The 14,218-nt window shown below is 44.6% G+C and overlaps 1 protein-coding gene across 1 annotated transcript in view; it reads left to right on the top strand.

Moving 5' to 3' along the window:
• The window catches only part of LOC134441133 (sodium/potassium/calcium exchanger 3-like), a 169,809-nt gene extending 159,634 nt beyond the window's left edge, over nt 1-10,175 (top strand). Inside the window, exons 13-17 of the mRNA XM_063191320.1 lie at nt 406-572; nt 3,227-3,341; nt 6,278-6,390; nt 9,252-9,317; nt 9,969-10,175. Coding sequence (XP_063047390.1) covers nt 406-572; nt 3,227-3,341; nt 6,278-6,390; nt 9,252-9,317; nt 9,969-10,124 — 617 coding nt within the window. The 3' untranslated portion in view covers nt 10,125-10,175. The remainder of the gene's footprint in view (nt 1-405; nt 573-3,226; nt 3,342-6,277; nt 6,391-9,251; nt 9,318-9,968) is intronic.
• The last annotated feature ends 4,043 nt before the right edge of the window (nt 10,176-14,218 follow it).

Below are 14,218 nucleotides of genomic sequence, written 5' to 3'. Positions count from 1 at the left end.
GGAATACCCAAGACGTCAAAAATTGCAGTCTTGGGGTGTCAAAAATTGAGTAGTCAAAAATTGACTACTTGGGGTGAGACTGTGTAGCACTTTACCATGCCCAAACTGGCGCTCTTCTAACTGTTCATGTTCCTCTCTCTCTCTGCCTGTCTGTGTCTGTCTGTCTGTCTCCCTTTTCTCTCTCTCTCTCTCTCTCCCTCTCTCTCTCTCTCCCTCCCTCTGCTTTAGGTGGTTGTTGTAATAAGCTGAAATGTGTGGCCTCTGTGCCTGCACCTAACGTCATAGTACCCAACTAACTGTTTGTGTTCCTCTCTCTCTCTCTCTCTCTCTCTCTCTCTCTCTCTCTCTCTCTCTCTCTCTCTCTCTCTCTCTCTCTCTCTCTCTCTGTCTCTCCCTCTCCTCTAGGTGGTTGTTGTAATAAGATCAAGTGGCTGTTTGCGTGGCCGCTGTGCCTGGTTCTCTACTTCACGGTGCCCAACTGTGCGGACCCCCGCTGGGAGAGGTGGTTCATGGTCACCTTCGCTGCCTCCACGCTCTGGATCGCAGGCTTCTCATACATCATGGTCTGGATGGTAAGAAAACATATATACGCCGCCAGTCATGGGCAGTCATGGGTAAGCGGTTACAGCAGAGATATTCTATAGAGATATGGGCACCTAACGCGACCAGGTTCCGGTCTGCCTAAAGGGGCGTGTCATAATGCTCCTACAATGAATAGAACAGTCCTTAGGTCTGCCTAGGTCTGCCTAAGGGGGGCCATAATAGAACCAGGAAACAATGGGCCAATGGAACCTCTCTCTCTCTACTCTCTCTGGTTACAGCATCAGACTTGTAGCCCAAAGGTTGCCGGTTCGACCCCTGACCCGACAGGTTGGTGGGGGGAGTAATTAACCAGTACTCTCCCCCATCCTCTTACATGACTGAGGTACCCTGAGCATGGTACCGTCCCGCCACACTACTCCCTTGGGGCGCCATTGGGTGCTGCCCCCTTGCATGGGTGAGGCATAAATGCAATTTTATTGTGTGCAGTCACAATGACAATGGGAGTTGGAGTTTCCTAGTTGGGCTTTCGTTTTCATTTCTATTTCTCTATTGTACACCCCACAAGTCCATTTGCCACACTTCAGCCCATATCATGCAGAAGTTGGGCAATGAAATTGAAACCCCTGTGATTTTGGTGTGGGAAGTATCATGGATAAATTGGACCATCCTGGTAGACAGTCTTCATTGATTGCACATTGCACCCATGAGAGCAACGTGTGAAGGTTCAATTAAAAGGGTAACAACATTATGGGTGACATATCAGAGTTCAAAAAAGGAGAAATTCTTGGTGTGTGTGTTGCTGGTGTATCTTTGACCAAGACAGCGTTTTGGTGTTTTTGATGTATCAAGAGCCACGGTATCCAAGGTAATGTCTGCATACCACCAAGAAGGATGAACCACATCTAACAGGATTAACTTTGGACGCAAGAGGACGCCGTCTGAAAGGGGTGAACATCATTGTAATTGTAACGGAGGCTAACTAGCAGAGTTGCCGTGGAACGTTAGCAAACCTCCCTCCCGAAAGCCTCATACCGCCCCCGCCGTGGGCTTCCATATTTCTCCACTACTGTGAACGCTCCATACCGTCATGATTTATGGACAAAAAAAAAGAACTTTCCATTGCCGTTGTGTTGTGTTTTAGTCTCTGTATGTCTTTGAATGTCTGTTCATGTTTTTGTTTTATGTTACATGTTCTGTAAAGCGTCTTTGGGTATTTAGAAAAGCGCTATACAAATTTGATGTATTATTATTATTATCATACAGTGTCGATGCTGTTGGGCTAGAGGACTGGTCCTTTAGTCCAGCGGTATCGTACTGTTCCTCCCATTTCCGAACTGATGTACTGTAGTTGACAAGGTCGCAGGTTCGCGCCCTGAGGTGGACGAACTGTGCGGGAAAAACCTCTGTCACAGTGGTGCCGATGACCGAGGATGGGAGTGAGGTTTAAGGGGGCGAGTGTAACGAAGGCTAAGTAGCAGAGTTAGTGTGGAACATTAGTAAAACCTCCCTCCTGAAGCCTCATACAGTATCGGTAGCGCTGGGCTGAGGGACTGGTCCTTTAGTCAAATGGTATTGTACTGTACCTCCCATTGCTGAACTGTTGTAGTTGGCGACGGGGTGAGTTTGCGTCCCCGAGGGGGACGAACTGCGCGGGAACACGTCCGTCCTACCTATCTACAGTATATGCGACGTATGCTTTGCAGGGGGGCGCCAGAGAGAGGGGGGCGACAAAAAGAGAGGATAAAAGAGGGAGAATACTGTTAGATTCAAAAACAGATACATATTTCAAGGGTCGCAAGAGTTTAACAAGGGGCGTAATAGCACATAACAAATAATTGTTATTTCTTTTTTTTTTTTTTTTTGGGAGGGGGGTGTTGCGGGTCCAAAATAGTTCCTGCATATCCCCCCAGAAAAGAGTAATTGCACCACTGCTTATCGTACACCCCATAAGCCCATATGCCCCCACTTCAGCCCATCTCCTGAATTTCCCCCTGGGGATCAATAAAGTTACTCTACTCTACTCATGTGGAGGTTGGACAATGAAATTGAGTGTGAGAGAGAGACAGGGAGGATCAGGAAATTACCTGCGTCGGGAATTGAACTCGAGTCGCCCGAATAGCAGTCCGGTGCCCAGCCGACTAAGACATGGCTGGGCTTGCTGGTGCATCTTTGACCAAGACAGCAAGTCTTTGTGATGTATCAAGAGCCACAGCATCCAAGGAAAATGTCTGCATACCACCAAGAAGGATGAACCACATTCAGCAGGATTAATTGTGGATGCAAGAGGACTCTGTCGTAGCCCCTTAATGCGCGCCGTACCATCTTAGGCAGCCTGTAATAGTTATTGAAAGTGTAATTACCACAATACTAATATGACATGACACAGGGCCTTTAGCACTGCTCTACAACTCGGTCATTTCCCTTCTGGTAACAACAAATATATAACGCCGTGTCTTAAAGGGTTAAAGGGGTGAACATCATTGTAATATAATGTAATATAATGTAATATAATGTAATGTGATGTAATGTAATATAATGTAATGTGATGTAATGTAATATAATGTAATGTGATGTAATGTAATATAATGTAATGTAATGTAATATAATGTAATATAATGTAATGCGATGTAATGTAATATAATGTAATGTAATGTAATGTAATGTAATATGGTTTCCCCTGCAGGTGACCATCATCGGGTTCACGCTGGGCATCCCTGACGTCATCATGGGCATCACCTTCCTGGCGGCGGGCACCAGCGTTCCGGACTGCATGGCCAGCCTCATCGTGGCACGCCAAGGTGGGCAGCACGAGGGGTAGCACGAGGGCAGCACGGCATCATCCACACATTACACTATTACACAACATTATTACATTACATTATGCCAAGGTGGACAGCACGGCATCATTCATACATTACACTATTACATTACATTATTACATTACATTATGCTAAGGTGGGCAGCACGCCATCATTCATACATTACATTATTACATTACATTACATTATTACATTACATTATGCCAAGGTGGGCAGCACGCCATCATTCATACATTACATTATTACATTACATTACATTATTACATTACATTATGCCAAGGTGGGCAGCACGGCATCATTCATACATTACATTATTACATTAGGGCAACGGGGGCAGCACGCCATCAGTCATACATTACATTATTACATTACATTACATTATTACATTACATTATGCCAAGGTGGGCAGCACGCCATCATTCATACATTACACTATTACACTATTACATTACATTACATTATGGCAGCGTTTCTCAAACTTTTTCTGACCGAGGATCACTTTGTCCCCCCAAAAATGTTCAGGGACCACCTGAATTGACAGTTGACCGGTGCTCATTTCAATGCAGATCCCTTATTTTTTACAAAGTAATTCACATTTACAAGCCTGTCTTATTGTGGTGAAAATATGACTCTAGCTATATTTAGCTTTGCAATAATGTCATGAATGCTGATAGCTTGTCTCTGGACAAGTAGCAATCCCCTCGCGGACCACCTGAGCTCTGTCGCGGACCACTAGTGGTCCCCGGACCACACTTTGAGATCCACTGCCGTCATTCATGTGTGTGATGTTTTCCTGATGAATCAATCCTAGTTTTACCGTTCTCTCTTGTAGCAATTTACAGAGTACAGAGATCTAGACCTGATGGAACCGATTTGTAGCCTGGGAATGCTTTGCACAATCGTTCCGATCTGAAAGACGCTAGCGAGATCGTCTGCTGTTAACCAGGAAAATCAATTGGAGGTGTGAAGGATGAACTCTGTTGAATATTAGGTAATAGTTCAAAGAAACTCCCGCACACTAACCATTTCGCTGTTCTTTCTTTAATAAACGACGTTTCGGTACTAGACCTTCATCAGGCAATCTCCTTGAGATCCGAGATTGCCTGATGAAGGTCTAGTACCGAAACGTCGTTTATTAAAGAAAGAACAGCGAAATGGTCAGTGTGCGGGAGTTTCTTTGAACTATTGCTGAGTAACCCATGGTGCCATCTCCGACGCACCTGCCAGCTGAGGTGTGCGAAAAAAAGCCGAAGTTCAATATATTAGGTAATACTCAACAGAGTTCATGCTGCACACCTCCAATCGATTTTCCTGGCTTTGCTTTGTGGCTTTGTCTGTCGGAGTGTTTCACTCAGTGCGTCATTCCACTCAGTAAGGCAGGAGAAAAGAAAAGGAGTTGCGCACAAGAGCTGGAGAGCAGAGTAGAGAAAAGAGAGACGGAGAGAAGACTCAAAGATAAGATCGTGAAAGAGAGAGACTGTGAACTATGCAAACTATGTGGCAGAGAGAGAGAGAGAGAGAAAGAGAGAGAGAGAGAGAGAGAGAGAGAGAAAGAGAGAGAGAGAGAGAGAGAGAGAGAGAGAGAGAGAGAAAGGGAGGAAAGAAGGTGAAGGAGCTGTCTCTGACAGTTTGTCCAACAGCTTTTGAGTCGTGCAGTGTGTTTGGTTCCCATGGCAACTAGGGGGATGGTGCAAACAGCTTTGCAGCGTCCTGACTCCACTTCAGAGACTCATAAATGAATGAATAAATTAATTTGTCATCAGTACTTGCCACTATTAAAAAGACGGGTGCCTTGTATGCAAACTTTGAAAAGGTGCCTATTTTATTCCATTAGTCTTGAGTAATGCAAACTGATTTGCATTGAGTAGCAAAAGTTAGATTGTTTGTGACAGCACATTGATGTAAACAACCGAAGACATTAACAAAAAAGGTTTCAACAGCTGAAAAACAATGCAATCCTGAAAAGCATTCAGCCGGTCGCTGCAGTCACTCTCCCGTGAGCAAATCATCCTCGTGTCTCCACGGGCTCTCTACTTTTATCTTCGTTTATTCTGTCCTGTCGTAAAATATTCATCTAGCCTGTCTGGACAAGCGGGAATGTTGACGGAAAAAGGCAAACTCATGTGTTCAATTACATGTCTCCTGACCTACATTCTGCATGTGGTTGCTGGTTTGGGCTCTCAGTTTACGATTGCTTCTACCCTCTCACTCCCTCTCACTTTCTTTTTTTTTCTTCTTCTATTTTTCACTTTCACACACACACTGAGAAATGAACAGACCCATGCACACACATAACACGGCACGTCTCTCTTTTCCTCAAGAAACATCTCTCTATCTCTCTCTCTCTCTCTCTCTCTCTCACACAGACACACACACACACACACACACACACACACACACACACACACACACACACACACACACACACACACACACACACACACACACACACACACACACACACACACACACACACACATAGTACATCACAAACCCATAATGGGTGACATCTATTTACCTGTTACCTGTATTCTTCCAGGGCTGGCCTGGCTATTCTTACATGGCGTGATATTTACCTGTACTGTACTGTATTCTTCCAGAGCTGGGTGACATGGCGTGTTATTTACTGTACTGTACTGTATTCTTACAGGGCTGGGCGACATGGCGTGTTATTTACCTGCTGTTTACTGTATTCTTACTGTATTCTAACTGTATTCTTCCAGTGTTGGGCGACATGGCGTGATATTTACTGTACTGTACTGTATTTGTACAGGGCTGGGCGACATGGCGTGTTATTTACCTGTTGACTACTGTATTCTTACTGTACTGTACTGTATTCTTGCAGGGCTGGGCGACATGGTGTGTTATTTACCTGTTTACGGTATTCTTACTGTATTCTTACTGTATTTTTACAGGGCTGGGCGACATGGCGGTGTCCAACTCCATTGGCAGTAATGTGTTTGACATCCTGGTGGGACTCGGGCTGCCGTGGACCCTGCAGACTCTGGCCATCGACTACGGATCTAGCGTGAGTTTATACACACACATTCACACACGCACACACACACACACACGCACGCACACACATTCACACACGCACACACACACACACACACACACGCACGCACACACCTAGGGGCCCACGGCCACCTTAACCCGTCCCTGCATGTGGTCAGTGGTGCTGACCAGGACATTTCTTCGTACAGTCTGATGCCAAAATTAAACGTAAAAAAACAACAACATTATAGCCATTGCAGAGGCCTATTGGAGTCACTTCAGCCTTAGGTTCATATTTCGTCTCCTGTTGTCGAATATCTATTTCGGTCCTCCACCCTCGCAGCTATTGGTGAGAATAACGTGTTGTTGCAGCTGAAATAACTGGCTTTGTGTGAGAAAAATGAAAACTCAAAACAAGCAGGGAAAGGAAGAGAGAGAGAGAGAGAGAGAAAAGAAAGAGAGAAAGAGAAAAAGAGTGAGACGGTGGAACGTGATCACTGTCCAAAAACAACACAGCTGAGACTGCACCTGTCAGAGCAGAAATGCAGTCTAAATCAAACCCATCTGGAGAGTGTGTGTGTGTTGGGGGGCGCTGTGCAGGAATGTACCAGGCCCTCTGACCTCGATAAGGCCCTTATATGGGGACGGGGGTGTGTGTGTGTGTGTGTGTGTGTGTGTTTGTGTGTGCCAACCCTTATATGGAGCTGGGTGTGTGTGTGTGTGTGTGTGTGTGTGTGTGTGTGTGTGTGTGTGTGTGCCAACCCTTATATGGGGCCGGGTGTGTGTGTGTGTGTGTGTGTGTGTGTGTGTGTGTGTGTGTGTGTGTGTGTGTGTGTGTGTGTGTGTGTGTGTGTGTGTGTGTGTGTGTGTGTGTGTGTGTGCCAACCCTTATATGAGTCTGGGCGTGTGTGTGTGTGTGTGTATGTGTGTGTGTGTGTGTGTGTGTGTGTGTGTGTGTGTGTGTGTGTGTGTGTGTGTGCAGGGCCACTTTTACCAGGTACAGGACAAATTCATCTGAATGGGCCCCTCATCCATTATATTCAATGTAATGAGAACCCCAATTCTAGGCCCCCCATCTCCCTGGGCCCGGGACAACTGACCCCTTTGTAACCCCCCCCTGTGGGCTCCCCTATGTGCCATGTGTATGTGCCAAGTAAAGTAACCCTTGTATGGGCCTGCACCCTGACTCTGAGACGTCCGAGATTTCAAACGCAAGATAGGGAATGCCTCCTCCTTCTGCTTTTGAGGCCAAACCTTTAGGTGAAACATCAAGTTATGTGTGATGAGGCAAAATAAATGTGCAAGCTATCACACTTCTGGTGTTGGTGGAGTGTGTGTGTGTTCGAGTGTGCCTGCAGGCGTCAAGGTGTGTGTATGTGTGTGTGTGTTTGCGTGTGCCTGCATGCGTCAATATGTGTGTGTGTGTGTGTGTGTGTGCGCATGCAGAGTGAGCTGAAACTGTGTTAACATCTCCAATAGCAATTGTCGAGCTGTATTAGATTCCCTTACAGTCAGTAGGTTTAATATTTGTCCCTGCTAGTCTCGTTGTCTCCAGCAGGGGGTAGTGTAACTACAAGTGCAGCTGGATCAATTCCATCATCATGAAGAAGTGTCACTGGACCTTACATAGGATTTGACATAGTCACGAGGGGTTGAGTTTCAACTGTGCTGTGTTATTAACTCTTATTATTGTGGGGGGCGCTGTGGCGCAGCACGCTAAGCCCCCCACATTTGGGCTTGCATGCCCAAGGGTTGCACCCAGGGTTCGAATCCGGCCTGGGTCATTTGCCATCCCTACCCCGTCTCTCTCTCCACATTTGTTTCCTATTGCTCCTCACTGTCCTATTCAAAATAAAGGCGAAAAAGCCCATAAAAAAATACATTTAAAAAAAACTCTTATTATTGTGCTGATATAGATAGTTTATTTGTCCTTTCAGAAAATTGTTCTGTGCCATTTTTAGTGCATCTGATACAATTACAAAGACATTACAATAAACAAGAACACAATAGACAAACACAACACCCCCTCCCCTCCCTCTATAGGACAAGAAGACAGGTTGACAAAAAACCCAACTTAAACACAGTAAAGTGCAGTATTCAGTACCAAAGTGCAATGTGCTATTCAGTCTAAGTTACAGTTGTCTTATTTAACATGGATATACTAGTAGGTATACAGTAAATGATTGGCGGGCCCTGTTTGTCTTGCTGTGTTATTACCAGAAACTCTTATTAATGTGTTGTTATTAACTGTAATGTGTTGTTATTATTGTTATTAATGTGTTGTTATTAACTGTTATTATTGTGCCGTGTTATTAACTTGTATTATTATATGGTTGTGACGTCATCGGTCGAATGCTCCATTCATTTCAACGGGGCTCCCCAACGTTCGCACGTCTGTTATTTTTCGATAACGGACGGGTTGGTCTATAACAGACCGCTGTCAATGGCAACAAGACTTTTCACTGCTAAAGCGACTTTTCAACAAGACTCTAATCAGCTGCTGTGATAGACAACACCTGTTGTCCTGGCTACCTAGCTGTTAGCGGTGTTCCACAACGGCACTGTTTTGTTTTGCGCAGCAACAATCTTTTGACATTAAAAACTATAATAGCCTAGACCTCACATTAAATAGGCCTAAAGAAATGTCCCCGCCATGTGTGAATCATTTAAGTATATCCATATAATAAGCGGGTTAACCTTCGGCGAGTCGGTCGCTTTGTGGAATAGCAGCACTTCAGAGAGAACAAGACCCCTCCGCTCCGCGTCGGGGTCTAAAGATTCTCTCTGTCGTGCTGCTATTCCACGGTAGCGACCTTCTCGCCGAACGTTAACCCTTACTTAATGTGCTGTGTTATCAACTGTTATTGACTGTGTCTTGCTTTCCCTCCCCAGATCCACCTCAACAGTAAAGGACTCATCTTTTCCGTTGGCCTGCTGTTGGCTTCCGTCTTTCTAACTGTAAGTCAGCTGTGCTCAATTGAGCCTTAATGATTCATTTAGTCATAATTTAGGCCGGGGGTGGGGAACCTATGTCTCGGGGGGCCGTTTACATCCCTTGAGGCCGCCTTATCCGGCCCTCGATGCACTGTCATGCAGTTTCACGTGAAATATGACATGTTTTGTAAAGAAATTCTAGAAATTACATTTGCAATATAATTATTAAGTTATATTTTCAGGGGACCTAGTGAGGGTGGGGTCTGTTGTAAAGGTGGCCATCTTCCATATAGGCCTACAGTGCAGGGGGGAAATCCTGGAGGTATAGCTGCCGTCAGTATAGGCCTGAAGTGCAGGGGGAAATCCTGGAGGTATAGCTGCCGTCAATATAGGTCTAAAGTGCAGGGGGGAAATCCTGATTTGTGTTCATAGTATGGCCCTTGGAGGATTTTACAAGTCATAGCGGAAGCAATTTTGGTCACAGTTGTTTAAACTTAACACTGAACTGACCCTATTCCTTAACCAATATGTGTGTGTGTGTGTGTGTGTGTGTGTGTGTGTGTGTGTGTGTGTGTGTGTGTGTGTGTGTGTGTGTGTGTGTGTGTGTGTGTGTGTGTGTGTGTGTGTGTGTGTGTGTGTGTGTGTGTGTGTGTATATATTTGTTCTCTCCTCCAGATCCTGGGTGTGCATCTGAACAAGTGGACTCTGGACCGGCGTCTGGGCATCGCCTGCCTCATGATGTACGCCGTCTTCCTCTGCTTCTCCATCCTCATCGAGTTCAACATCTTCACCTTCGTCAACCTCCCCACCTGCCGCGAACCCAACGCCTGAAGAAGGGAGCACACACACACAGATTATGATTTATTCTTCTCTCTTCTCTTCTCCTCTCTTGTGGACAGTGTGTGAGGGGTGCTGGGACCACCCTTGAGGGGTATATACATACTAAGAAGCTGGTTCAGGAGTAAACCAGGTGAAGTTAAGAGGTAAATCATCTAATAGAAGAGCCTGGAGTCCTCGTTTTCTGAAGAACACACAGGAGTCCCGGCTCTTCTATTAGATGATTTACCTCTTAATTTAACCTGGTTTACTCCTGAAATAGGGTCTTAGTATAACCAGAGAGAGTAGAGAGAGAGAGGTTCCATTGGCCCATTGTTTCCTGGTTCTATTATGGCCCCTTTAGGCAGACCTAGGCAGACCTAAGGACTGTTCTATTCATTGTAGGAGCATTATGACACGCCCCTTTAGGCAGACCGGAACCTGGTCGTGTTAGGTGCCCATAGAAACCTATTATGTTGGCATATCTCTATACTTAAAGAATCTCTGGTGTAATCCTCTGCTCTGCTCTCACATGGCTTCTTGCTATGCGCTAGTGGCGGGAGCCCAATGCCTGAAGTTGGAACCACACAGAGCTGATTTTTTTTCTCTTCTCCTCTTTTTTTGGTCTTCTTCGATGCTTTTACTGATCTCGTAATTTATTGACCGACCGGACCGTCCCTTGGATCCTTTTTTTGTCTTTTGACAATGGTGCAATACGGACGAATGCCCACTGCCTGGTTTGGTTTGTTTGTTTGTTTGTTTTTGAGTGGGATGGGGGCATTCGTCTTTAAGAGAAAAGGATTTCTGGTCAGAGACAGAATAACAAAGGGCACCTCGGACTGGGAGAGGAGGACTTGGAGAAATAAGAAGACTTATTTTTTGATGACTACTGCCTGATTTGATGTGAAAAATAATAATAATAATTTTTATGAAGTTGAACCAGACTGTATTATATTAGAGTGACCCTATCTCAATTTCTATTTTACAATTGAGCTGTACGGTATGTTTGTGAGCTGCTAACTTGGCCAGACAATTACTTTATTTTTTTGTTGTTCTGTTGATAATCACTTGACTCATGATTAGTAATATATAGTAGTATGTACATTGAGAGAGAAACAGTGTGTAGACGGATATACGTATCTATATATCTATATATAAACTATATGAGAATCGATATGGTTTTTAAAAAAGATAGACTATATAATATTATTATATATATGAGATTCGATATGGTTTTAAAAAAAGATAGAGTATATTATATTATTAGTATTGTGAATGCTGAAGGTACGGGTGACCTGGCTGGGTGTACATACTTTAACTACATGTTGAATACTGCAGACATGGCTGACCATGAGCAGACCTACACTCCCTTATCTCCTCTCCTTTCCTCTCCTCTCCTCTCCTCTCTTCTCCTCTCCTCTCCTCTCCTCTCCTCTCCTCTCCTCTCCTCTCCTCTCCTCCACACCTCATCTCATCTCTCCTCTCCTCTCCTCCTCTCCTCCACACCTAATCTCTCCTCTCCTCTCCTCTCCTCTCCTCTCTTCTCCTCTCCTCTCCTCTCCTCTCCTCCAAACCTCTCCTCTCCTCTCTTCTCCTCTCCTCCACACCTCATCTCATCTCTCCTCTCCTCTCCTCTCCTCTCCTCTCCTCTCCTCTCCTCTCCTCTCCTCTCCTCTCCTCTCTTGACTCTGGGCATTACTGGGCCCCCTGTGTACCCCACTATGGTCCCCGTGAGGTGCGGTGGCCTGCCCTGCCCTGCCCTCATCCAGACCTCTCATTGGAGTAGATGGGAAGTGCGCTGAGGCCCCCGTTGCCGTCGGAAACACACGGACAGACAAAGAGACACAGACAAAACAAAATGGAGTCTTTTTCGACTGGACTGAAGCTGTTGTACATAGAATTTATTTTACACTGATGTGGATGGGGAAAGCTAACGATGTGTATGTATATATATCTTGATTTACGTTGGCTGATTGGTTTGATATAACCGCGTGGTATACAGACGGCAAGGGGTGAGATTTGTCTTCTGTAGGAGGGGACTTTTTAAGTGGCGTCCTCTCTGGGTGTGTGAGGACGGGGTGCGCCAGCAGAACACCATTCCAACAATATATTTTCAGCTGGGACTTTTTGGAGGTACATGACACGTGTGTACAAAAACACTTTTTGATGTCTCTCGTTTTTTTTGTCTCTTGCTTTCACTTGTGTGCTGTACATACTGAAAGACGTGGTATGTGTATTTAATAATTTATTGAAATCTATTTATGCACTTTTTAGAGATTGCAAAACAAAAACAAAAACAAAAACAAAACAAAACAAGGATTTAAAAAAACAAAACAAAAAAAACAACCCACAGCTGTCCCAAAGAGTACAGATTATTCTGGACCTGCAGTCGAACCACCGTAATTGTAATTCACCGTAATTGTAATCCCGGAGATTTTATTGTCTGATCCTTTGGTAACACTTTACTTGACGCGGGTGTCATAAGCATGTCATTACAGTGTCATAATAGTGTCATGACACTATTATGACAAAGACAACTTTGCCATAACCAAATGTCACTTAAGGCCAACAGTCATAAAATGTTTATGCCATGTATACAATCTCTATGACACATGCGTAACTATACCATGACACTATTATGGCACTGTAATGACATGCTTATGACACCGACGGCAAGTTAAGTGTTACCGATCCTTTTCTACTGTAACTCTCCTGTCTGCTTCTTAACCTGGGAGTATTCCAAGAACCTTGCTTAGTAGTAAACCAGGCTAAGGTAACCTTGTGGTACTAGAGGTAAATCATCTAATAGAAGAGCCTGTAGTCCTCATTTTCTTAGCTGGATGACACCTGTGCAGATTATCTATTAGCAGGTTTACCACTTCATTTAGGTTGAAACACTTTGAGGAGTAACGACTTTTTCTCAGTTCTTCTAGAATTTTTACTGGACCACTCTACAGCTCCCAGAGACGTCTATGTTAAACATCTTGCAAAGTCCTTATGACCTCATAATGAGAACTCAACATTTTGGCAAAATTCTAATCACATATTTGTGATGGTACTCCTCAAAGGGTTAACTTAGCCAGGTTTATGGGGCGCTTATCCTTGTTCTTTGAAAAGGCCGCTGGAGACGAGACATCCTTTGTTTATGCCCCCTCGAGTCTCGTCATGACAATAATAATACTGTTTCTACTGTTTGTTATTAATATAACTTTAGAATATACTGTCGGGATATTATTGTGCGAGTGACAAGATACAGGTACTGTACTTTGTACTTTGTTCAAAACCATTCACTGACTCAGTTGAGATTTAAAAACTACTTGTTTTTGCGTTGACAGTTTTGATTTCATGGGGTTGGCATCATGTCTGCTTTGTACAGATCATCTGTGATGAGGCGATCAAAACGGCTGATTAGCGGCTAGTGTTCTGCTAAAATGAAGCGTAATGCTAACTAACTGGTGTTCTCCATCGAACAGGTCACTCCAAAACCCCAGTGTCATGGGCATGTCAGCCCAAACCCTCAGAGGTATCCCATCCTATCCTCCACTCATGCAGTACTTTGACTTACTGCGCATTTTGTAATTGGACCACAATAGATGCACTTCAACAAACGTTGACAATGACAATGGCTACTCACACAAATGGCTATTCCATAGGTCCCACCCACACAGGGCTGGACTGGTAATCAGGCCATTGCATTGCAGGGTATTTTCCCGATGGGCCGACAGTCCTCATGGGCCGATGCTTTCATTTTTTGTTCATTTCTAAAATTTCCTTGGAGACCGGCCCACAATTAAAGGGGGCGGCCCATCGGTGCATCCTCAATATGCAGCGGACTGTGACTGAGCCCATCATAATTGTAGTATGGGGTGGGGGTTAAAGGTGGGGTTACAGGTTAACCATTTTAAGAAAATGTACCATTATGACATCACATTGGGGGTTCCGCAGGCTCATAGGAGTCTATGTAGAGCCATAGAATCCTGGGGGACTTCCCCCAACGTGATGTCATACCTGCAACCCCACCTTTAAAGGAGTATGCCACTATTTTGGGGCTCAATACAGTTAAAATCGTTGACTGGGGTTTATAAAGGTGGTAAAGTGTCTTATTTTTC

This window comes from Engraulis encrasicolus, chromosome 24, assembly GCF_034702125.1.
Source record: "Engraulis encrasicolus isolate BLACKSEA-1 chromosome 24, IST_EnEncr_1.0, whole genome shotgun sequence".
NCBI classification, from domain to species: domain Eukaryota; kingdom Metazoa; phylum Chordata; class Actinopteri; order Clupeiformes; family Engraulidae; genus Engraulis; species Engraulis encrasicolus.
The sequence above is the reverse complement of the archived record's forward strand: the minus strand, read 5'-3'. Positions and strand labels throughout refer to the sequence as shown.